Raw genomic sequence first — 24731 nt, forward strand, 5'->3', positions numbered from 1 at the left:
AAGGCAAAAAGCAAAAGAGAAAATAGAATGCTTTTCTTAGAAGCTGCCTCATCTAAGGCGCTGAGGACTTAACTTGCCTAGTTCTTTAATTGAATTGTAGCCCAGCCTACAAATATTTGGCTTTTAAAAGGTAACATGATCAATATGCCTAATTTTCACAATTTTACAAATACCATTTACAACAGAACTCCTTAATTTCTGAAAATTTAACAAGACACGTCCACCAGCATACTGCATATGAAGCAGTAACAACAAGCAATTAAATGCTACTTTTTCCATTAAAATAAACTGGTAATACTACAACCATCAGCCAGGCTACAGCAACATTATTGCATGACAAAGATACACACATTAACTACAGTTGGTACAGTTTTCTTATTTATTCAAAAGCTAGTGGATGACAAAAAGGGTTAAAATGTTTTATACCACCTATTTAATACATGAACAAATACTTAATCCAAAGGGACTCATTTTACAAGCCCCTCTGTCCAAAAACCACACACAAATTAGTTTTTATACACAAATGTTTATTTCTCAAATAAACTTCCCCTTTAAACACAAGGAATGAAATCTAAATCTTCATAAAGATGGATCTGAAACGAAATCCCTCCAGTACATCGTAATCACTGTTTTGTTGGTCACTACTGGCTTTAACTGTTTAACATCAAAAAACAAGGACATATTTAAAAAATCATGCTACTGGATACCTAGCTCTGCCTCTGACCAGCTCTACACTGATCTCCGAAATTTTAAAATTTTACATCATGAAATCCGAAGCATTTAATTGAACAACAGCTGTGCATTAAACACAAACAACTGAACAAGAAGATTATAAGATGTAATCAAGTTCATAACGAATATAGGTGTTCTTTTCATCATTATAGATCCTTGGATAATGTGCTATCAGAGCGTCCTGTGATCCGATGTAGATTGAATTATAGATCTTCCAATAAACATCTCTGACTTTTCTGGCAGGGTGAAACAAACCCTAGGAAACAGAACAGAATGAAATGTAATAAAAGCTTAAGGTCCCAGGGTCTTTTACTGAATTTAATCAAGCATTGCAATGTAAGCATTTAACAAATTGGCAGAATGTAGAAGCTCTAGAAAAAAAAAAAAGTTCTATATAATAAGAATATACAAATAGTACTTGCAAGAATATACACTGCAAGAAACTTTCACCTTCCTACTGATGTCAGTATCTTCATGCTGAGGACCCCACAATGCAAACGTGTGAAATTTCCTATCTGCAAATTACTACTAAAATGCTGTCACACCTTCTCCACACTGACCTGCATAACCTTAATCCTTGTTCCCCATCTGTTAGGTGAGTTTTGATTCCATAGCCAACACAGCTATGTGCAATTACATGGAAAAGGAGCCTTCAGATTTTACCACCACATATACATTTACAGGAGCTGAACTGAGCAGTTTTCATCTAGCAATATAAATTCTAATCAAAGCACTGTTTTATAGTGCCTCACTCTTCTAAACGTCTCACTGTTTTTCTTAGCTAACAACAAATCATGACTATTAACCCTATCCTCTTGTTTACTTATCACTGGTTACTTGTTCTCATAACCCCATCCCATGGCTAATTTATTCCCCAGTCATTAGTTTACATCCTCAAAATCTGTGAGATGCTTCCAATTTAGAAATCAAAGTGCCAGGCTATTTTAGTCAAGTTACCTGCTCTTTCTACAGAAGTTCTGTGATGCAATCATCTATCGCCCTACCCCAAACTCTCTGTTTTACTGTCTATTTCCACTATTCAAGTCCTTGGCACAGAATACCACATTTAAAGAATACTTTGGAGACAAAGAGCCAATATTTCCTTTGCTGGAAATCATCTTCAGTTGACTTTTTTGTCTCCTGGAAAGAAGTCCTGCCTGACAAGTGCTGCCTCTGCTACCCCAGCACATACAAAGCCATACCTGTAAACAGTACTGCAACATCCTGCAGGGCCCAATAGCGACTCTGAGGCCCTCCAGAGCCCCCATAACTGCCTGGATGACGTGGGGAGAGGTTTCAAACACGTTGGGCCACACATAATTTAACAAGTGATTAAGAGAATCTTCACAGCCGAACCCATAAACACCAAGGGACATATGCTGCACCACAGCACTGGCTGTTTGCCTGTGTACAAGATCCCTGCAAAGAGAACAATGGGCTATTAATAAATTATACTTAGAAGCAACATGATTGGACAAGCACAGTATTTCTTTTCAATAACACTTTTTTTGAAAGCACTAGTAACACTTTTAAGCCATACTTACTGACAGCAAGAGGAAGAGTATCAAAAACCAAAAAAGTGAAAAAAGATGTGAGTTTTCTCACAAATTACTGCACTCAAATTCCACAGAAGTACCAACAACAGACATTGTCAAAAGTAGCTTTAATGGAAGAAGTCTTGGCTAACTGAAGATGTTTTTATAATTTTAACCTTCAGAAGTATCAGTAAAATTGGAGCATATAAAGTGAACTGTTTGCAAATAACGGCTTCCAAATTACACTGGTCACTTAAAGCCTTTAGCAAACAAGGCCAATATGCGTATTTTCTATCATTAACAACCAGGCTTACACTTAAAAATATGACTATGCCTAACTGCACCACAGAAGAATTGCACTCACCTGTCCATTAAAGCATCTTCAAGCAATGGTGTAACAGCATAAATGTAATCTTTTCCCATCTCTCCAATGTATTCAAACAGGAAAGAAAGAGATTTTAACACACCATTCTGGACATTCAGTTCTGGAACTCTGTATTCATTCATGAGTGCAGGCAGCACTGTGAAAGGTGAGCATGTTTCAGCCACAATAGCAATGGCTACTGTAGTACATACTCTGTTCTGCCTTTCCTGTACTTTCAAGTTGTTTAGCAGTGTGGCCAACACATCGTGAGGTCTGGAAGAGATAACATGGGCATCCGTGTCAATAGATTCAGTGAGGATTTGGATGAAATTAGTTAAGCTTCAAACAACTGGCAGAGAAACATGGTTTAGCCCTCACAAAAAGTTTAGAGAACTGGGAAACAACTGAACACGAAATACTAAACTCTAGAATAGCTTAAGAATTTATTTTCATAGCCAACATTTTTTACTTTGTCTAGACTTAGCTTTTTTCCTGTCTTCTATTCTTCCTCTTGTAGGATCTGGAGGGTAGCAGAGCCTCCCCACTATTACTCTGATCCCACAGGCAATTACAGACTTGTATAAAACCACAAGCTTTGACAGAGATAGGTTATGTCCTGCACAGAGAACACAGTTACAGCATTCCCTGGCTGCTTGCTCTATCTGCATTCAGTCAGTCATCAGTCACTTAAAGAATATGCATAAAGGTGGCAACTGGGCTTCATTCTACAATGTGCTGACTTGCAGTATGACCTTTGTGGAAACAATCCTTTAAAAATCAATAAAACTACTGATTTGGTGGGGGGGAAGAGAAAAAAAAAGAAAGATAAATTATTTAAAGGAGTGTTTATGAAATAATACAAAGAGGGTCTGAATGCACATTACACTATCAAAAATTCATGAGACAACAGCTCTTACTCCCACATAAGACTCTAACCTTATTAGTCCACAAATTTTGTTCAGAAGTGTAACATCCTATGTTAATGAAGAATATGTGACTGTATTCTTCCAAATGAGTAAAACCAAGTCTACACATACAGTATGTAGAAAGGTTGAGTATTTCTCACCAGAAAATTAACAATCATCACTATGGTAACTGTATGTAGAAGTGGATAAGCATTAAACCAACTTACCCAATAGCTTTTGCAATATAACCAAAAGTGTTCACTGTGGCTCTTCTGATAGCTTTCTTGTGAGCTTTTAATAATTCAAGCAGTTCAAAGCAGATCCTCATCCATTCTCTTGCAGAAACATACTCTGCACCTCTGAAAGAGAATAAAGTGAGTTAGCTCTTCAGTGATGCCAGAAATTTTTAAAACCACAAACTGCAGCACCTGCTCATTTGCCATCAGAGGTAACTGCTTACGCATTTCCTTAATTAGGTAATTCAACAGTGTGCTAAGTATCTCAAGCTTTATGCAGAACTTCAGAAATATCAAGAGATATGACAATACATACCCAGATACCAAACTTGAGCTTTTGCTATAACAATGGGCCACACAGACGGTTAGATATTGTATTATTACTCAACTTACCTGTCTGCAATACGCCCAACAAGATCAATGCAATTCTCCTGTACTTTCTCATGTCTGTTCTTCAAAATAGGTGTCAGCCGTGGCAGCAGGTCTTTGATTGGTGGCGTCATCTTGTGCATACCTATTGAGTTCAAAGAGGCACATTTAGTTTTATAATGCTCTTTTATTTTGCTCTTGAACAGCCAAGTAACCAATACAAACACATACCTATAACATTCACAATAGCCTTAAGCGCTCCGAGTATGCTGCCCAGTACTTCAGGATATTCTTCACCCAGGTACTCATACAAAACAACACCCAAGTGTCCCATCAGTTTTTCCTACAAGCAAGTAAAAAGAGTTAGAAGTTAATTTCCCCTCTACTCTCATTACTGTGACCTGCTAGAGCAAATCTGGAAGAGAAGCCCATACCTCTTGACAAGTCTTCATGACAACTGCAGTTCGAGAGATCAGGTCAGCAGCCTGCTGCCTGACTTTGGCTGATTTGTTGTTTAAACGCCACAAAACTGTACCACAGATCTGTGGCAAGTAGGGTTTAACTCTTTTGCCTAGAGCATTAACCACTGTGCCAAAACCATTCAGCATCACAGAATCCTGAAGGTAAAAACAAAAAAGGAAAATCAAACAAACAGCCAAAGGGCACTTTAACTAAACCTGCCATGATCTAAAATTGCTTTTAAAATCCTAACGTTCCAGGGATTGCTTCTGGATTTCATTGATTAGAGCACTGACATCTAAAAAAGGATTCTAAAAATCTAATTTAAAAGCATACATTTCTGTATAACTAACAGTGAGATAGCTTACAATTACAGTGAACCAAACACTCCAACACCCTTGGCCGTACCTCTGTTGTCTGTTCCTGAAAAGCGTACAAAATACCATCAATAAGCTGTTCTTCCAGTTTATGATCAATGTCTGCTGCCCCCAGATTTCCCATTATCTTCTCAATTGTTTCCATGACCATTTTTCTGTACTGCTCAGCCTCATCTTTCAGATCATCCACAATTCTAGAAATAATTTCTGCTGCTCCAACTTTATTTGCCAGCTCCACCGTTGTATCAACCAACTGAAATACACAAATGTTAAGTAAGCAAGCATTGTTAAAATCTACTTTATACATCTTGAAAATAATTTCCCTAGTCTGAAGGAACACATTAAGCCCACTATAAAAAACTGGTTTTACCTTTAGAAATCACCCAGTGTTTTTAAGAACATAAATGGGGTGAATCACCCCACCTTGCAACTGATGAAGACTCACTCACAGATGTAAAATCTTGTGATAACCTCCTAAGAACCTTAGCTACACAACTTCTAAATTGCTAGTACAAACAAAAAACCAAGTTTCAGGACACAGACAATAATAAGTACCTAGCCTGAATGAACATTCTAATTTTATTCTGTTGTAAAAAAAATTTATTCTGGCGTAAAAGAACACCAAAAATACCTGTCTGTAATTTCTTCTGTCCAGTGCCATTCTGTGCTGCCAGAAATGTTTGAAGAAAGGTGGTAAGATTTCTGTTTTAATGTAGTTTGCTTCAACACCATCCGTACCACAACACTGTTTTACCACCTGACAGGAAATAAAAATTTAACAATGTTAATTCTGTGTAGGGTGTGGGGTGGGTGATCTGGGGTGGGTTTTTTTTTTGCTTTTTATTTTAAGGAAAGGAAATATATCTATATTCAATATCAATGCTGAACTATCATTCTGACATACCTTTAACACAATCTTTTTCATCTCTTCATCAGGAGACTGGAACTCTCTGATAAGAATTAACATGACTTCTCTGGTGTAGTAGTTTGCATACTCAGCATCCATGAGTGGAATCAGGTAGCCAATAGCTTTCAAAAAGGCAGCCAAGCCCTATTTAAATGCAAAAATATATTTCTAATGAGTTACAGCAGGTACACGTCCATTTCAGTTCAAACTAAGGAAGTATTTTAGATTTACCTTTCCTCTGTGTTGACGGATACCCTTCCACAAAGGCTTCAGGACAGAATCAAATGACTCAATACCATAGGGTGTGGCTGCCTCAGCCAAAGCTGCAATGGCCAAAGCACTGATGGTGCGAACTTTCTGCTGCTCATCCACCAGCCCTGCAAGAGAGTAGGGTTTAGCACCATTTCTTGTACTTGTGTCTTAAGTTCAAAACAGAAAAAACAGAGGAGCAATGTAAAAGGGAATTCCTTATTTTCAGGAATACTGAACCATTATTCATTTTTATTTGTCTTTCGGAGTCAGCAGAAATGTTTCTCAGTGTCATTAATAACAACAAAACCAGAACCTTACTCTCACTGTGCCCTACTGAGGTGTGAAAACTCTTCCAGATATAAAGTGAGTAGAACAAACTTGGTCTGAGAAAGCAGAACTTACCATGTTCAATAATTTCAACCAAGCTCCTGAGATGAGGCAGGATAGCACAACCCATAAGAATAGCAATCTGCTGCACAATCTTGATGCCAGTGTGCCTGGCCTGCCATGATTTTTTGCTTTTACAGACAGCTTTCAAGAAGGGTAACAGAGAAGGAATGCCCAGAGCAGATGCAACAACGGCAAAGGCTCGAGCTGTTGTATTTCTGACATATTCATCCATGTTATCAATATCAGGTCGCATTGTGGAGATCATTGTTGCCAAACCAGCAGCCTGCAGGAAAAAACACAAAAACCAACTGGATTTATGAACAGCAAGTTAATTTTTCTGCCACGCCTATAAACATGCAGCTATATGTAAGCTAACTCAGTGCTTTAAAAAAGGATGGAGTTTTACCTTAGCCAAGTTTGAAATAATTTCTCTGCCTTCCACTCTAGCATAGTAGTCTTCATCAATCAGCAGTGGTTCAATGACGACAAGGATCTGAAAAGGATAAACAAATCATTATTTCCTTTCCTACTTTCTAAACAATTTCTAGCCCTACCAGAGTCTATGAAACAGAGATGGCTCCATTAATCCAAGCTTAAAGCCTTATGACAATCAGAAAAAAATTAAATCTATTACATTGTTTTCACAGCTCTTAGTCTCTCAAGGACCTGGTCTGGAGATACTACCTCAATCAGGTAAGGTCCTTCCCACCTCCAAATACACATATATCCTATTTACACCATGCCTCAATACTACAAAGCCTACACTCCAATCACACTATAAAAACTTAAAACTTTGGTTTAAGAAATATGAAAGACAATTATGTAAAAAAAACATGGTATCATCCTCTTCTGATACCCACTCATATATAAAATGCAGAAAGAACAAATCAGATGAAACAAGAAACTGCAACAGACCTTGTGTACATACGGTCGGACCAAATCATCCAATTTGTAAAGAATTCTGTCGATGACTTTGACAAGTAAGTGACGCTCCTGATCTTCGAGTGTTGGTGACATCAGCAGAGGCAGGATCTGATTGAACAACGGCCCTGCTCCGAATTCCCGAGCTTTATCAGTAATTTGTCGCAACGCAGCCTAAACAAAACCAGAAAGCCTGCCGGTTTAACTAAGAAAACAACACTGAACAATCACATTAACCAAGGTAAAATGTAACTGACTACATCCACAGGCCTCCAAATACTTGCCCAAACCACTGCAAAACTACTTCAAGCAATTTTATGCACATCTCTTTAAACACAAATGTGCGATGACAAACACGGTGTTGTTAGTACCCAGGTATTCAGTTTTCAGGAAAAGCATGCTTCTGAGCTAATACTGGCTCCATCTGGGAAGTAGCTTCACAGCACATATTTGCATCCAGGCAGCTTGGTGCTTGGTCAGTTTGGAGTGTTTGCAAAAAAAGAGTGTTATTGCCTAATGTTTAAGGCAAAAACTTAAAGTGTAAGGAGCAAACCCCAGAAAATTACAAAGCCCTGTAATCAAAACACAGTTTCTCATAATTGTTGAAAAAAAAAAAAAAAATTATACAAGCCCTATACCATTTAGTGACTGACATTACTGTACAAAGAGCAGCAACGCTAAATTACACTGAATAACAAAAAGCCACACAGATATAGAAGAGAAAGAAAGAAAGCACTAAACAACAACAGTGTGTGCTGTTTTGGCTGGAATAGTTGATTTTCTTACAGTCACTAGTGTGGGCTGCGTTCTGGATTTGTACTGAAAACAGTGCTGCTAACGCAGGGATGTTTAGTTACTGCAGAGCACTGCTTACACGGAGTCAAGGCCTTTCCTGCCTCTCATCCCACCCCACTGCTGCAAAGGCTGACTGGCACAAGAAACTGGGAGGAGACTCAGCAAGGACAGCTGGCCCAAACTGACCAAAGGGATGCTCCACATCGTATGACACCCTGCTCAACATATAAGCCATGGAGAAAGCTGGCTATGGGTCACTGCTCAGGGACTGCCTGGGCATCAGTTGGTTGGTGGTGAACAACTGTTTTCCACCTGCATCACTTGTTTTCTTGCGGTTTATTTCCTCCTTTTTAATTTTTGTTATTTTTCTTTATTATTATTATTATTATTATTATTATTATTATTATTGCTGTTATCATTATTATTAAAGTTTTCTTACATCAAAGCACAAGTTTTCTCACTTTTACTCTTCTGATTCTCTCCTTCATCCTACTAGGGGGAGAGGGGGGGAAGCAAGAAGCTGTGTGGGGCTTAGTTGCCAGTTTGGGTTAAACAAGAGACAGCAAAGCTTAGGAGATAATCATCAAGAGAATCCCATGGACAACCGTAGCTAAACCTGAAAACAAACACCAATTTTTGAAAAATTGAATTACATACACCCATCTGACAATTCATCTTACCTTTCGCATGGGAGGTGTGCCATTCTTTATTTTCAGAAGTAATTTCATTATTTTTCTCTCCTTCTGTTCCTCAGGACTCAGAGTTGATTCATCAACGTCAACCTACAAATAATTCCAGAAAAATGAATGGGCATTGCTACATAATCAAAAGAAACAAGGGAAGTTAAATCAGCATGAGTGAAATCTCCTTTACCAGTAGCTTGTCAAAGTATTGGATATCATCTGGTTTCAGGAATGGCAGGTTGCCAGATGGCTGGTCATTAACACTCTTCATCGTGCGGTCCTCTGTCTGCATGTGGAATCCTGTCATACCCCCCAAAGGTGTTGGAGTCGCTGTGAGCTTCCGAGCGGGAGTACGGATGGGTACGTAACCAGCTGGGGGCGGGAGAACCTAAGGAAGGAGAACAAAATTCGTTTGAATGGCAACAGATATAAAGAGAGGGAGTCATCAAATATAAACCATTGCTGAAGTTGTAGCTTTCACTTGATTTGTTTGGAGGTTTGTGTGTTGTTGCATACAATAGATCCCATGTTCATAGCAATACAAACTCAGCCTGACAGCTTGTATTTTCACTTAATCTGTACTCGTAACATTTCAGAAGAAAGCTCACTCCCATTGCTGAGAGCTTGGATAATAAATTGTGAAGTCTCCACGGATTAAAGAAGCACTTGAGTAAGTGGATCAACATAGTATCCTTGCTGTCTCAGTATCTGTGGCCCTACTTCTATGTTTTTCTACATCTGGACTTCATATTTCTATCAGTCCATACAGAGTACATTTCTGGCCTTAACAGGCATTTCCAACACTGAGAAGTACAACAGTGATTTGCCTGTGAGATCACCTTTAGACCTCCCTTTCTAAGGGATTTACAATAAATCAGGAATCAAGTCAAACAAGTGTGTACAACCAATAATCAATACTTAATGTGAAACATTCTACTTCTGAGGAAAAAAAACCAATCAGTAATCGCTGGTAGAGAAAAAATCCCACCATGGTATGCTGCATTTTAATCCAGATGAATTACCTTATATCCTTCTGGAAACATAGCATCCAATTCCTCATCAGAAAGTGGTCTGTTTCTCTCATCAATTTCCCTCTCCCAACGCCAAGCCTGCAGCTGTTCAGGAGTCATGCTCATGATGTGACCTATATCCAAATAAAAAAAATTTTTTAAAAAAATCCTTTGCATGCAGAAGCAGATGAGTTCTCTTGAGTCAAAGTTTCCATAGCACCTGAACTCCGTAGCCAGTAAAATATCAAACTTTTGCAGAGCCTTTTATCAATCTTTTTACCAACTAAACCAAACAGCAACAGAGATATAACCCTAGTCTCAGCTCCTCTCAAGAACTGAGTTGCTGTGGACATTACCACAAGCAGGAGAGTATGGTGGGCAGAAATCTATTGCAAAAGACAACACAAAAGTAAATGCTTCATTTCCACAAAACCAAGTAAAGCCTTAGACAAGGGACTGAGCTTACCTGGTGTAGGGGTTGCCATGTTCATAGCTGGTGTACCGATGGGTGTTTTGCCAGGTGTCAGAACAGGAGTGCTGCCACCCATCTGGCTCGCAGGTGTTTCATCCCAGCGTGACTTCCTTTTGCTTGCTCCTGGGGTTGGTGTCTCACCTATGGAGTCACCACCTCTATCTGTGCGAGGTGTCTCAGCCCATCCGCTGCCGTGGCCCGGAGTATCTAAAGAAAAACAAAAGCCATTTTCTCAGAAAGCTGAACAGTATGTACTCCAACTATACTATCAACATTCAAACTCATTTTCAATATTAAATTAACCAACAATAGACAAAAATTAAAGACTGCTTTGGTGAATACTGAAAAAACACAGGCATTACACTAAAAATATCGAAGAGAACTTTGTTTTATAAAAATAGCATGTTATCTTCTTGCTGAACCTTAGCATGAAAAGATAAAATTCTAAAAAAAAAGAGAGCTACTCAGATATTCTAGGAATTTAACAAAGTACTCCATGTACTCCCTTGACAAAAGCATTAGGTAACAACAGTATTTCACTGTTCTCTGACACAAGAGCCAAATTCAAATTAGGCAGGTGAGAAAATGCTTCTCAAATGTGTTTTAACAACAAACTCTTAAAAAAAAATTGAAAACTAACACACAAACATATTATGAAAACCAATCCAATGTGAGCTCCTTTACTGTGCTCTTTAAACATTAAAATCTCAACCGGCAGCAGTCACTAGATAAAGCACAAAACTTTGATTCAAGTTTTGAGCCGAGATACTTTCACAGATGCAAGTTAGACTTGCAGGCAGAACCCAATGCAACAAACTCAGACTAGAACAAATCCCCACATCAACCACTAGATGTCAGAATATAATTACGTCTTGGCTTCTGAAATCACTGTTTATTTAAGGTGAAAAAATCCAGTACAATTAACCGTTCAAAATTTACTACCCACTTTCCAGTTTGCCATAAATACCTCTTTCTGTTTTCGGTGTCTCATCCCAGCGATTTTTCCGCGCACTGGAAGTGGCGCCTCCATGGCCTGGTGTTGCGTGACCAGGGGTGTCCCGGCCGGGTGTTGCAGCTCCTGCTGGTGTGTGACTGGGAGTTGGATCCCATATTTTTGAGCCTGGGGTGGCACCAGGTGTTTCGCTACCCTTTGCACGGCCTGGAGTTTCATCCCATCGCAGAGATGGGGTGTGTCCAGGAGTCTGCACAAGACAAAAGCAGAAATATCAGTATCTCATACTGTAGAAGACTGATAGTTCTTAAGTACAGTAAGAAACTTCTGACACCCAAGAAGATTAGTATAAATAATGTCTTCTGTAGACAGCTGATGAGCACTAGGATCATTACCTCTGCTTGATCCCAACTGGACAATTTTTTAGGTGTAGCACCAGGAGTCTGATCAGCTGTCTGATCCCAACGCCGTTTGCGTTTTGAGGGTGGCTGAGAAGCAGCTCCATTGACGACTTTAAGCTCTCCAGCTTTAGCTTTTTCAGCTAGTTGTTGCCTAATTTCCCTCTGTTCAAGAGCACAAAAAGACAAACATAAGAATTCCTCAAATTATACATTTAAAAGGGTTTTTTCAGCAGTATCATATATTTTTATGCTTTTTATGAATTTTTGCTCAAATACCCACAGTTCACTACTGCTTTCATTTCAAGGCCACTCTTTTTTCAAATTCTTCTACATTGACAGAGCAGCTGTGTTTGAGGGGCTGTTTTTAAACTGTTTTTCAATAAGTGCAATAGTTACAGCAAACACAGAGAGAATTTTTAAAGCTATCCATTTCTGTCACCTACAGGTATATGACTTAAGACCATTACCCATCTGTTTCAAACAAGTACCACTTCAGTAAATTAAAGGTGGGTGACTTAGAAAATTTGTTCACGTGAGCTACATCCCACGACATAAAGCCTTGAGATTCTTATTTAAAATTCTGAGATGATACTGCTAAAACAGCACACTAACCCGGACTGTTTTGCACTTATTAATGGATCCATAATATGTCAAAATTATTAACTAATTCCTCAATGAAGGTAAGACAAGTATGACATAATCAATGTCAAAAGTCGCTGGAACTACAATTGACAAGATGGTACTGTAGGTATTACACAAGAAATCTCATCATATTACCAATATAATTTGAACTATTAAAATTAATTTTAAAGCATGTACTTTTTGATTTTGTTTTGTGGTGTTGTTTTTGGGGTTTTTTTTTAGTATTTAAAACCAAATATCAACCTTACACTACATCTTAGTACTCTGCAACATCTGTTGTAGATAGTTCATCAAAAGCCTTTTAAAACCTCCCTGGCTCTCTATGCATAGAGCTTACAAAAACAAACATCTCTGACACTGAGTAGTTCTCAGTCACTGTTAAGATTTTGTCTCTCCTCTGAAGGAATATAAACAAGAGAAAGTCCAAGTGGTGTCAAAAAAACCCAGATTAAAATATATGGAGACTATTTTTCCCTACATTGCTTATGTATTACATAGAACAGATGTTTTTCAGAACTTTCATCTTTAAACTCTACTGACTTTCAACATATGAAGAACACGATTTTCCAAAGAAAGGGGCCTTTAAGTTCAAACAAAGTCAACAGAAGTTACATTCCCACTTAAACATGCTTTCAAAGGCTGCAACATGAAACTCAGTTCAAGTGGAAAACCCTCCCCTCCACACACCTCTTCTTTTGTTAAATGCTGTTCACGCATAACATCCATGTACGTTCTGGCATTCATTTTAGGGTCTGGAGTCTTCCCTCCTGCAGAAGAGAACAGCAACAGGAATGGAGCACAATGAGTACAGGATAAGCAGAAACTATGGACTTCTACTGTCCTGCTCTAGTATTATATTATTCCATGATCATTTAATTTTACTTTTTGATCGAAAATTTTTAAAATTACATGTATCTTACGTTTATTCAGTTTGTTGATCAATTTAACCTGTTTGAACACAAACATAACTACTGCAGTTTCAAACAAATATTTTAAAGCCGATAAAAATGATAAAATGACAACACAGTTAAGAGTCTTCAGAAGTGATGGGTTCCTGGGTTGCTAATCCGGAATACGTACACTTTCGTGCCTTTGTCTCCATCAGCAGTTCTGACTTCAAGCAGCAGAATAGAAGCCTAGAAAATTATCTCTTTACCATTAGTAACACTTTGGAAAGATATTTATAATCAAAACATTACCTTGTGTAAGCTGTTACATCCTACTTGTTATCTGACTATAAATAACTACAGCATACCTAAGTAATGTTTAAATTGTTTTATCATAAAGACCCATTTATAAGTTTGACAAATCTGGACATGTCTCACAGACGTTCTAGTGTCATATTGTAATAGGGCTTCATTAAAAATAAAAATAAAACAAAACAAAAAACCCCGAAATACTGTTTGATGACACTTTCCCCCTCTTCTCAAGGTACACTTGTGATTGGGAGCTGAATGCAATACAGTACATACACCACCACAACAATACTCACAGGTAATGGGTTTTGTACACCACATGTTGTTTTATGCTCTGTTATCTTGCATTAATTAAATTTTTAAATACTTTAATAGAAGCCCAACTTTATAGAAATGAGACTTGTCAAGAAAACACTTTTCTTTAAGAAAAATGTGCAGATTCGCTATACAAGTGGTATAGCATTATACTTTAGGGAAAAAAATAAACTTCTTAAACATTTCTATGCTGAAGATCACTGCCCAATTGGCTGTGTCTTTCTGACACTAGCCTTGATAGGACTTTCCTTTGGAATACTTTTTCACCATAATCTACACAGGATGTGTTGAACTGCACCCTTAAGAATGCAGACAGGACTGGCATATAGCAGTACTGCTGTAGGAAAGAAATTAAGGACAGTTAGTATGGGCCTGTGAATTCTGACAATACATGTTTATATCAATTACAATTAAGCAAGTAAAATAATTAATATCCCTATTAATTCATGCAGGCTGAAATTCTCATTTGTAAAACCTGCAAAATAGTTACTAATTTTAAGCCAACAGGCACCTTATTGCCACACGTGAAACTCACTCACCTGAAGAAACTTTCTGTCATACCCACTAACACCCCTTCTCCTGACTTGCATTCTAAAATTATCAGAACAGACTTGAACTATTAATAGTATCAAAGTCATATATGCTTTTGTTTCTTTTAGCTATACCACCTAAAATTTACATAGGATGGTAAGAATTAGGTGCTCTACTAGCATTTCAAAAGCAGTAACCCTGTAAATCTATAACTTGGAATGAAAACTATCAAGGTACTGAATGAATCTGAGCACTCAATACACAAGTTGTTCAAAGTACAACGCACAACCCAAAACGAAATGAAAAGAGAAACCTTTAACCCTTTGTGTTTCTATGGCAATGGCTCATTGACAATTTTCTTGTCCTTCTACCTGGAAAGAAAACTCGTATTATAAAGATGAAGAATATGGCATCTAAATTTTCAACCAAATCTCTATGAAAAGGGGATGTTTAAAACAAAACTAAGTTTATAAGCATGCCAACAGAAATCAAAGGGCTAAAGACAATTACAGACAAAAATTTCATAAAGGGTATAGAAAAGCCAAAATAAATTACCATCTGCAAAAGGATCAAGACGCTCAGGTGAAATTATCATCATCCGCCTGTGCTTTTTGTACTCATCTTCCCGATCTGCAATCTTTTGAGGACGGTGTTCTGCAAAAGGATCATACTAAAAACCAAGAAAGTCTGTTAGTCACATATTTATGGAGACCAATATGAAAAGTGTCTGGTATTGTATTCATTTTCAATATTATTAAAAAGACCTAAATTATTTTTTGCCTCAACTATGCAGGAATGTCAAAACACTACACTAATTTATATTTTACTTCTGTAACTAGAATTTCAGGTCTTTTAACACAAAGCTTCTTATGAAATCACTTCTGATAAAAATTTGCTATTTTAAGAGTTTATTCACTTGTTACCAAAGCATTTCATGCTGTCAACCTTTCCCCTCCTTTTTGCAGGGTGACTTAACACTACTTCTTGTGTTTTTAAATTTTACGGAAAAACACGCCAGGAATATAAAACTTAAATGATTACATTTTCCTTAAAAATAAGAAGTATAAAGGACATTAAGTTTTCCAGTAATTTTAATTTCTCAAGTATCTGACTTCAATAAGGAAAAATTTCAATAGTTTACTTTCTATGCTCATGCTGTCTTTACTTGCACAAATGCCAATCTTTATCACCCTGTGGAATTCCAAACTAAAGCAGCAAGAAGCTTACAGCAAAATTTAAAAAAATATAGCCCTGTAACAGATCTTGTATTTCCAGAAGACAAGACCTGTTACTTTTTCCCAATGCCCACAAAAGTTTTTTTTTTTGCCTTTATTTAAAATGTACCTGTTCAGTAGACTGTGGTATGTCATTAAGCAATGCCACTGGAGCATGGTACCCTGGCTTCTTCTGGCCAAGCAAACTTGTGGAAGGGTAGTCATCATCATCCTGTCAATAAAGACACGGCAAATTTGTCATGCTGATATTATATTTAGATAAATTACCACCAAAAGAACATGCTGTGGTCATAGAAAAGATGAAAATGGGCAAGTAGGATAGGTAATTCACAATTTTAGCATGCTTCCTCATTTAGCTTTTCTTACTAGTCCCAACTGGTGAATCAGACAAACCTACCCATATCACTAAGCAGGCTCAATATTCTGCAATATGCTACATTCAATCAAGTATGCTATCTACACTAACTAGACAAAAAGTCTGTATTTCTTATTAGCATTACCATTATAGTTCCCTAGCTGGCATAAGAGAACTGGTACAACTGATGCATTTGAGATATTCAAATTGTTTTTCTTAGAAGTCATATATATATATAAGGAACAAGACTTAATAACCCTACAAAAAAGCTTCAGAAACAGTAAAAAATTCAGAGATAAGATTCATGTTAGTTTAATTATACTTATTCAATCACAATGGCAATAACAAGCACTGGCTTTTGGTATCTATTTCTTCATATTAGTAGTCAGTTCTATTCAATTACTTACAGCAACCCAAAAGAAAAACTGCTCATAGAACTATGAAACTTTTTCAGTGAGCCCAAGAGTAATGGAAATTTTTAATTAAGGGATTCTTAGAAGTCTACAGATGACAAACAGTACATCAGCAAAAAACCCTACATGTATCAACTAGTATGAACCCAAACATAATCTTCCTCATTCTTAGAAATATAATTCTCTTGGTGTAATATGCAGTTGCCTATGTATTTATCATTAGAACTGTAGACTCTGACTGTTCCTGCAACCAAAAATTTGGTCAAATGTTTAACATTAGAAATTAACATAAGATAATCTTACAAGCGTAAGGAGAACATAATGCAGTGAAAATGCCAATTCTCAAAAATGGCTCTGAAATTTGAACCCGAAATCTTAAAACAGTCACTAAGGTTTGTTGGCCAAAGTTCTACTTGATTTTTTTACCATCACTTCTAATCTTAGCAGCAATAACAGAACAAAATTAATTATTCCAGTCAAGGATAACACTAAGTAGCAGGCGACAACTTTTTGCCTTCTGCTTGGGCCTAAAAGGCTCTCAATGCACATGAAGTACAAGCCAGACTTATAACTGCAGCTCTGCTGAAAAGGAGCTGGGGGAGCTGGTAGAGGACAGGCTGGCCATGACCCAGCAATGAGCACTCACAGCCCAGAAAGCCAAATGTGTCCTGGGCTGCATCCAAAGCACCAAGGGCAGCAGGGCAAGGGAGAAGATTCTGCCCCTCTGCTCTGCTCTGAGATCCCACCTGGAGCACTGCATCTAGCTCTGGGGATCCCAGCACAAGAAGGACAGGGACCTGGTGGAGTGAGCCCAGAGGAGGCCACCAGATTAGAGGGCTGGAGCACCTCTCTTTTGAGGAAAAGCTCAGAGTTGTTTTGTTCAGCCTGGAGAAGAGAAGGCTTGGGGATGACCTAATTGCAGCCTTCCAGTACCTGAAGGGAACCCACAAGAGAGCTGGAGAGGGACTTTTTACATGCGCATGTAGTGACATGAGAAGGGGGAAGAGTAGGTTTAGATTGGATATTATGAAAAGAATTCTTTTCTGTGAAGGTAGTGAGGCATTGGCACAGATTGCCCAGAGAAGCTGGGGATGGCACATCCTGGGAGGCTGTTCAGGGCTAGGCTGGATGCTGCTGTGAGAAACCAGGTCTAGTGAAAAGTGTCCCTGCCCATGGCAGGAGGGCTGGAACAAGATGATCTTTAAGGTCCCTTCTGACCCAAACCATTTTATGATTATGACTTCCCAGATAAGACATATTTGGTCCAACATGCCTTTAATGACAACTGTTTTTACTTCAAGCAACTGCTACTAAAATTTTCTCCAAATCAATTCCTAAATACTTATATTGCATGCCCTAAAGAAATAAAATAGATAAAATAACTTACATCTTCCAATTCAGTTGCTGCAATAGAAGTCACATATCCAGCAAATCTGCTGTCACTGCCACCATAAATTTCTTGATCATAATATCCTGTGGAATCAAGGCCTACTCCTTGCGCTTCATCAAGAGCAGGCTTTTTTCCTTGAATTTCTCTAATTTGTGCTTCAATATCTAAGGTAAAGACACATACAGGAAAAAATCTTTTTACAAATACATACAAAATGTAATTCTCATGTTACTATGGACAGCAAAGCAAGTTTTTTGCCCAAACGGAAAGATTATTGGTAAAGAAATAAATATATATGACACACAAAACTATAAAATCATGGTAATTTATAAGCAGCTTTTCCTCAAGTTTTAATATGATCCAACACAGACTACATTAATGGTATGGCCTAAAGCAAACAATTCAACCCACTATTTATCATCTCATCTTCCAATAGAGATAGCAGAGAAGGTAATTTACACCATGGCAATATTTCTCAACACTACACTAACAAAACCCTTCCACAACAAATGCAATCCTCTCATCAAAAAAAGCCTGTCACAATGTTATCAGCAATTTTGGTAATTTAAACAACTCTGTTCAAAAGAACTACTGCTCAAGTTCTCAACACAGAGATTTAATAAAACAACACTGTACTGTGTTTTTTAACATAATGCAAAGCTGTACTACCTTTGAATTAGTAAAAAAAACACCCAACTCTTAATACGTCATCGGGTAACAAGTTAACAAAACAACTCCAAAACTTAGGACCAATTTCTTTTCGCTTTGGCAGCGCAAATGTTATTTACTTATCATTATTCCTGCCTGTACCACCATCTTTGGAGACTCTACTATTCTTCTGGACAACAAAACACCCTTCAAACAGGACAAATAGGAGCTTTATCATTCTCGTACTGCATCAAGATCTGATTCTAATCAAATCTGGTGGCCATCTTTGACCTTAGAAATTTGGTACTTTCAGAAAGAACATTAACTTCTTAATCTAAAAAAAAAGGAACCAAATGAAACCATCCCTTCCTCCCATCTGTTGTAACACAACAAGAAAATAAACTGCAGTAATCCAACTACCTTCAACAGATGTAGCTATAGATATACTGAGGAACAACTAACTGCACAAAAACTATTACTATTTTCATATGAATTTTGGTTGACTCAACAGGTCTGGAAAGAAAATTATGCATACAATATAAATTTCACTAGGTCAAACAATTACTTTAATGGCCAAGAAACCACCCAGAGTTGCATTTCATGGCTGCAGGAATACAAATTATCACGCTTGAGGGGAAGAACTGGATTACATGGTCTCAAAAGACCCTTTCAGCATCATTAATTCTAGGATTCATGCTCTACCACCTGAAGTGACACTGCCTGCTACATTAAAGGAAATTTGTCAATTTACAAAAAAACTACAGGAAATTCTGTTCACAAATAGTCTTGAATCTTGAGTATTCAATAGTTGTTTACTACTGTTCACTTCTTTCTTCAGGATGAATAAATTGGACAACTTTTTCCCACCATCTCATGTCATCAAAAGACACTATACAATGTTTTGCAACATCTGCTAGGAAACTTGACAAAAATTTAAATAAGAATACATTTTTTTAAATGTTGATCCAAATTTTTGGATCAGAATTGCTTAGTTTAGAAGTTTCAACTGTCAAGCCTGCAAATTTCAAGACTTAACGTCACAGCTGGATCCTTTTCTTATCACAGACTATCATTGACCAAAAAAAACCCAAAACCCAATAAACAACAACAACCACAAATCTACTGTAAGTCAAATTGTGCCTCCTGTACAAAGGCATGTTTTCTAAGAGAGGCAACTCAACACAGTTTTACCTGAAAAATCTTCGCCATATAGCTATGAGTGAGAACAGCAGGACTAAGAGTTCACTTAGAAAGGAATGCCAGCTTCATGCAAAGCACCATAAACCTGGCAGCAAATCAGCAATTCCTGCAGTGATCTAGTGAGGAAAACCAGCAGAAATGTGTTTCTAAACTCATCAAGAGTCCCACATAGAGAAAATATACCCCAAAGGCTAAGGAGAATCTTGCTCAAGCCACTTCAGGCCTTGCACTGAACTTTTGCAGCTATCTAGAGCAGAGTAACTTGGACAGTCACCTTTGTGTTACAGAAACTCGTGATGCCTTAAGCTCCCGAGAAGCTGAAATCTCACCAAAGCCTTATACTGCTGGCCACAAGCACCTCCTGAGTCCGGCCTGTGGGTACATCCAGCTCCCTCTAAAATCCTGCACAGCACAGGGGATTCCCGTGAGTTCAGAACTCAGAACACGTTGTTCTCCAATGTGTTACCTCCTGGAAAAGCAGCAGAAACAAAGTACTGCCAAATTAAGGATTTTTCTCTTGCCCACAGAGGTCTCTGATCACCTTCAGAGGCGCTTAGGGTGCCCTCTAAAGGTATTCCACTTTTGTGGAATCATCCTATGGCATGGCTATGGAGCCAATGCAGCTCAAATACCATGCCCAAATATTTTTCAGTTATTTCCCTTTCTTTCAGAAAGCAGACAAAGTTCCTCATTCTTTTTGCAGCCTGGTGCATTGCAGTACTGGGGTGAAAGGGAATACCTAAAGCTTCTATCTCTACCAAGGACAACACTGCCAGCACAGAGTGGGTGCTTTGAGAGTAAATCACCATTTCCTTTATTTCCAAAGAGCAGTCCCTGGAACAATCACTGCCTCTTGAGTAGCACAGTAAGTCCTGACTGAACATCCACAACTGTAACCAACTTCAATATGAAAAAAGCCTATGGATCTTGCCTACGAGGCAGGATCATCCTGCCTTTCCATCACCATTCACTGAATCAACCTGACCATACAGGTCATACACATAACACACCAGCAAGTATCCTGCCCTGCACTGTGGGCCATAGAGATTTGCTTGTGCATGGCCTTCCACCTCTACTACCACCAAGAAAATCAAGTAAAACAATGGTGGGATTTCTGCAGTGAAGCTGTTAATACAAAAATATTTTCCTACTAATACTTCTTGCCAACATACTTAACATACTAAGGCCTTGTCCTCCAACTTTATTTTTAAAACAGCTACATTTAATGAACAGGGTAGAGGTCTCATTTATTGTTGGCTTTCTCCTTTAAATTACAGGGATCACATCTGCTGGCAGGGTAAGGAGCATTCTCATTTTCCTACAGCAAAACCTGCAGGGCTATCTATACCATAACATAGAATAAAAATGCATAGGGTCAACAAACCCCATTTATGGCCACCCTAATTTTCAACTAATCCTACACAGCCTCTAGATGCTAGTTTAAATGAAGCACTCTAAAGAGAACACCCATCTGACATGCACAAAACCCCCTGAATCAGGAGGCCTCTAGTCACAGGTTGCCTGGTTGCCAGTTTGGAAAACATCACATATTTAGCTGGAAAATGCTATTTTGACATTCAAGATGTGTTTAGCTTCCGTGAGCTAACTGGTACTTCCTTGAACAACCTCACACCCTATTTAACAAAGCACTTTAATAAAAATCAAATTAAGGAAGAGTAATCACAAAGCTTAAAGATCCACTGTGCAAAGCAAAGTACTTGCTAAATGACTTAGTCAAGCAAGACATAACGGAAACTTCACTCACAGACAGAAACAGTAAAGGGAGTGGGATATAAGGAATATAAAAGAGAGGAGGGGATAATACTCCACTGATGATTCCTTTTCTGTATTTTACTCTATTATTTATATATTTAGTATTTTAGAAGTAACTTTAACATGCAGTTGATTTGAAACATACCATAAATGCTGAATAGTAATAAAGTCAACACACGTGAATTCAAAGCCACTGAACATGTAGCTCAGAGACAGGCTTTCTCGACGTAGGTGTTTCCTTACCACACACGGAGTTATACTCTCAACATTAAAAAAAAGAAAGAAGATCCTGTGCTGGAGACGTGTTTTACAGAGTAAACAGGTTCTATGTTTTCATGTCTTATCACACTTTTGCACATTTAGCTTGCTCTGTGTGGCTTCATTTTCAGCTACTTTAGCATTTTTACACTTATTAGGTCTACCACGTTTGAAGATCTCTGTTCTTTTCTGAGCAAGAGATAAAATTCAAATTAAAAACAAGCTTCAACACTATTCAAATCTCAAGCATTTACTTAAGTTTCATAAGCTGCCACTTAAAACTTTACTTTTCAACCTCAAACAGAGTTCCCCCTTCAACTACGTAGCTGACACAACCTGCAACTGTTCTGATGCCTCTTTCAAGTTCTGTCTTGAACACATCAATCAATAAGTATTTAACAAACAGTACAAAAATATAAAAAAACTTTTAAGATTATTTAATAACAAACAACTCGACTTGAAAGATTAGTCAAGAACTGAAAAAAGATAGAACTTTGAAGCAAAATAATCAAGCTGCTCAGCTAATTTTATAACTTAGTAAGGGTCTTTCCCAGCCTCCATGCTGGGAAAGACCCTTACATACCTGTTCATACCCTGTTATACACATTTTTTATTTAACTACCCTCCCCCTCAAAACCTGTTCTGATATAACACTAATCCAAAACACAGGCAACTGGAAGCATGTCAGTGTTTTCACTTGGGTCAATGGACCAACACCATTTGCTCCCATAAATAAGCAATTTAAGTTTGAAAATAAAAACCTAAAACCACAACAATTCTACTATTTTATTACGAAAATCTCTGATGGTAATAGGACAGGCAGAGCACTGTGATGGGTAACACTCACTTGGGTAGTATCTCACACAACCCTTATACATGTCACAGCATATAAACAAACGACAAGACAACCTCTGTAATTATATAAAAATATCCTAGAATTCTAAAAATATTTTAACATCTAATTAATTTTTTTAAAAGTAAGGACAGCAGTTTAAACTTCTCTTCATCCCTAAAGTCACATTAGGTCTGCAGTGTTAGAGATTACATTAACCTCACTTCCACGGGACATGATGGCTCTCCATTTGAAAAGCTTTTTCAGTACAAAATTGGAAAAAAAAAATTAAAAATCCATTCTAAAAGACAATGAATACCTGGGCACCCTGCCTACCGCACAGTGCACAACCACCATCCAGAGGCAGCTTACAACTAGCGGATTACGGATATAAATTAACGCAAAATATAGCAGGGAAACCGTACAGGGAAACACAAGTTTCCCTATCGTACAGGGAAACACAAGTGAAAAACCCCAGAGCAAAAACACAGGAGCAATGTAATGCTACAAATTGTTCTCCGCTGCCTGCAGATCCTTAAGAGCAGGGCAAGCCGCAGTCAGTGCCCACAAAGGCAGCCTGGATTCCCGCTGAGAAGAGCTGCAAGCAGCAGTGCACGCAGGCACACAGCACCTTCGAGAAGAGCACGGCGCCTGGGAAAGCCCTCGCTCGCTAAACCGCTCCGAGAGCCGCTTTCCTACGCAAACAGCCTGCCGTCAGGAAGTCTGTGTAAAATGGCAGCTCAGATGCTCCACACCTCCCGCTCTTTCCCCTCCTTCGGGGCACTTTTCTCAGGCAGCACCGCGGCGGCTCAGGATCGGCTCGGGCCGCGCTGCTTCCAGAGGGCAACAGCCGCTCCTTCTCCCGCCCTCTGCAGCCCCCTGTTCGCCGAGGCCGTAGGGCTCGGGCAGGGGAACAAGCGTGCTCTGTTGGCATTTCTGATGCGAAACTCGCATCGGCACCGCGGGGTTTTCCCAGAGCACCGGCCGAGGCTCGATGGGCCGAAGGGGGTCGGGGCCGGGGAGGTCAGTGACCGCGCTGCCCCGCACAGGCCTGGCCGCCGCTCCGCTCCGTCCCACGGCAGCACGGCGAGAGCTCCCCCTCCCGCCCGGCCCCCGCCCGGCCCGGCCCGGCGCTGACGAGCGCAGCCGCCATTACACACAGGCCCGGCCCGCCCGGCCCCCGCCCGACGAGCCGCGCCTGACGCTGCGCCGAGCCGGGCAGACACACGAGCAGCGGGCGATGTCCGAGCGCGGCCCCAGCGGGCGCGAACGCGGGGCTTTTCGGGGATTTTTACCTTCGTGTGTCTTGGCGATCTTCGCCATTTTGTGCAGCGCCAACGACGCCGAGGCGGAACTGGCGCGGCCCCGCCGCTTCCGCCACACGGGGCCGCCGGAGCCAGCAGCGCGCAGGCGCGGCCGCCGTCCCGCGGGCCGGAGAGGCCCCGCCCACCGCCTGATGGACAGCGCGCCCAGCCAATGGCCGCGCGGGGAGCGGAGGGGCGCGCACGGGGCCGAGCCGTCCCTGAGGGCGCTTCCGCTGAGGGCGCTGCGAGTGGAGGCGCCGAGCGTGGCTGCGGTTCCCCAAAACTGCCTTCCCACAGGCGCTGGGATCTTCCTGCGGGCTGGCCCCGCTGGAATCTGGGTGCCCAGCTCTGTTTGGCAAACTGCCTGGCCTGCGGTTCATCCTCGCAGGGCAGCTGGCCCGGTGCCAACAGGCGGATTGCTAGATAGCAGAATAAAGCATATATATGTTTATTGCCGCTAAATGGAGGCTTAACCGGATTGCGGCCCTTCAGGCAGGTCAAGGCTGCTCCATGTTTTAACGAGGGAAGGGCAGCTGTGTGTACAGAATTGGCAGATGACACCAAAGTGGCCAAAGCCACTGCCAGAGGGAAGAAGGAATTGAGAATCATGTTACATTGATTCATACGTGAAGTAATCTAAGATCAGTGAGGTAAGCTTAACAGCAAAAAGCAGCAGTTACTACATATTGGAATTTTAAGTCACTACATGAATTCGAAGAGGCAAAAATAGAAACTGATGACATGGGAAAAACAAATAGTAGTTATATGACTATCTGTAGCAACGTGCTGTTGCAGTGGAAGTAAATCTAATTCCAGGTGATTAAAAGTGGTGTTGCATACAACACCTGGAAAGCAATCATTTCACTTGACTTAGCTCAG

At 39.5% G+C, this 24731-nt stretch overlaps 1 protein-coding gene across 2 annotated transcripts; it reads right to left on the minus strand.

Moving 5' to 3' along the window:
• Positions 1–365: 365 nt before the first annotated feature.
• SF3B1 (splicing factor 3b subunit 1) lies at positions 366–23981 on the minus strand. 2 transcript variants are annotated; one of them, XM_085066091.1, is made up of 25 exons: positions 23844–23981; positions 17835–18001; positions 15789–15890; positions 15000–15114; positions 13090–13169; positions 11755–11922; positions 11375–11609; positions 10402–10614; positions 9948–10069; positions 9116–9313; positions 8923–9024; positions 7442–7621; positions 6933–7019; positions 6539–6809; positions 6116–6261; positions 5882–6028; positions 5609–5734; positions 5009–5230; positions 4576–4758; positions 4373–4484; positions 4166–4286; positions 3764–3895; positions 2632–2904; positions 1935–2151; positions 366–988 (listed from the first exon to the last, which is right to left on the minus strand). In XM_085066091.1, exons 1-25 carry the CDS (start codon positions 23869–23871, stop codon positions 830–832), a joined length of 3906 nt encoding a protein of 1301 aa, XP_084922217.1. In that variant the 5' UTR covers positions 23872–23981; the 3' UTR covers positions 366–829. The 2 variants fall into 2 exon arrangements, with proteins under 2 accessions (XP_084922217.1, XP_084922218.1); XM_085066092.1 differs by lacking the exons at positions 17835–18001; positions 23844–23981 and having other exon boundaries at positions 13483–15114; positions 15789–15806.
• Positions 23982–24731: the final 750 nt, after the last annotated feature.

This window comes from Lichenostomus cassidix, chromosome 7, assembly GCF_008360975.1.
Source record: "Lichenostomus cassidix isolate B80296 chromosome 7, HeHo_3.0, whole genome shotgun sequence".
Lineage (NCBI taxonomy): Eukaryota > Metazoa > Chordata > Aves > Passeriformes > Meliphagidae > Lichenostomus > Lichenostomus cassidix.

What these genes read in the sequence shown, in the direction of transcription:
- SF3B1 (XM_085066091.1), bottom strand. Translation starts at nt 23,871, where the DNA reads ATGGCGAAGATCGCCAAGACACACGAAG. An exon ending in GACACCGAAAACAGAAAGAG is followed by an intron (nt 10,615 to 11,374) that starts GTATTTATGGCA and finishes GTTTTTCTTTAG; the next exon opens with ATACTCCGGGCCACGGCAGC. An exon ending in GCACACCTCCCATGCGAAAG is followed by an intron (nt 7,622 to 8,922) that starts GTAAGATGAATT and finishes GGTTTTGTTTAG; the next exon opens with GCTGCGTTGCGACAAATTAC.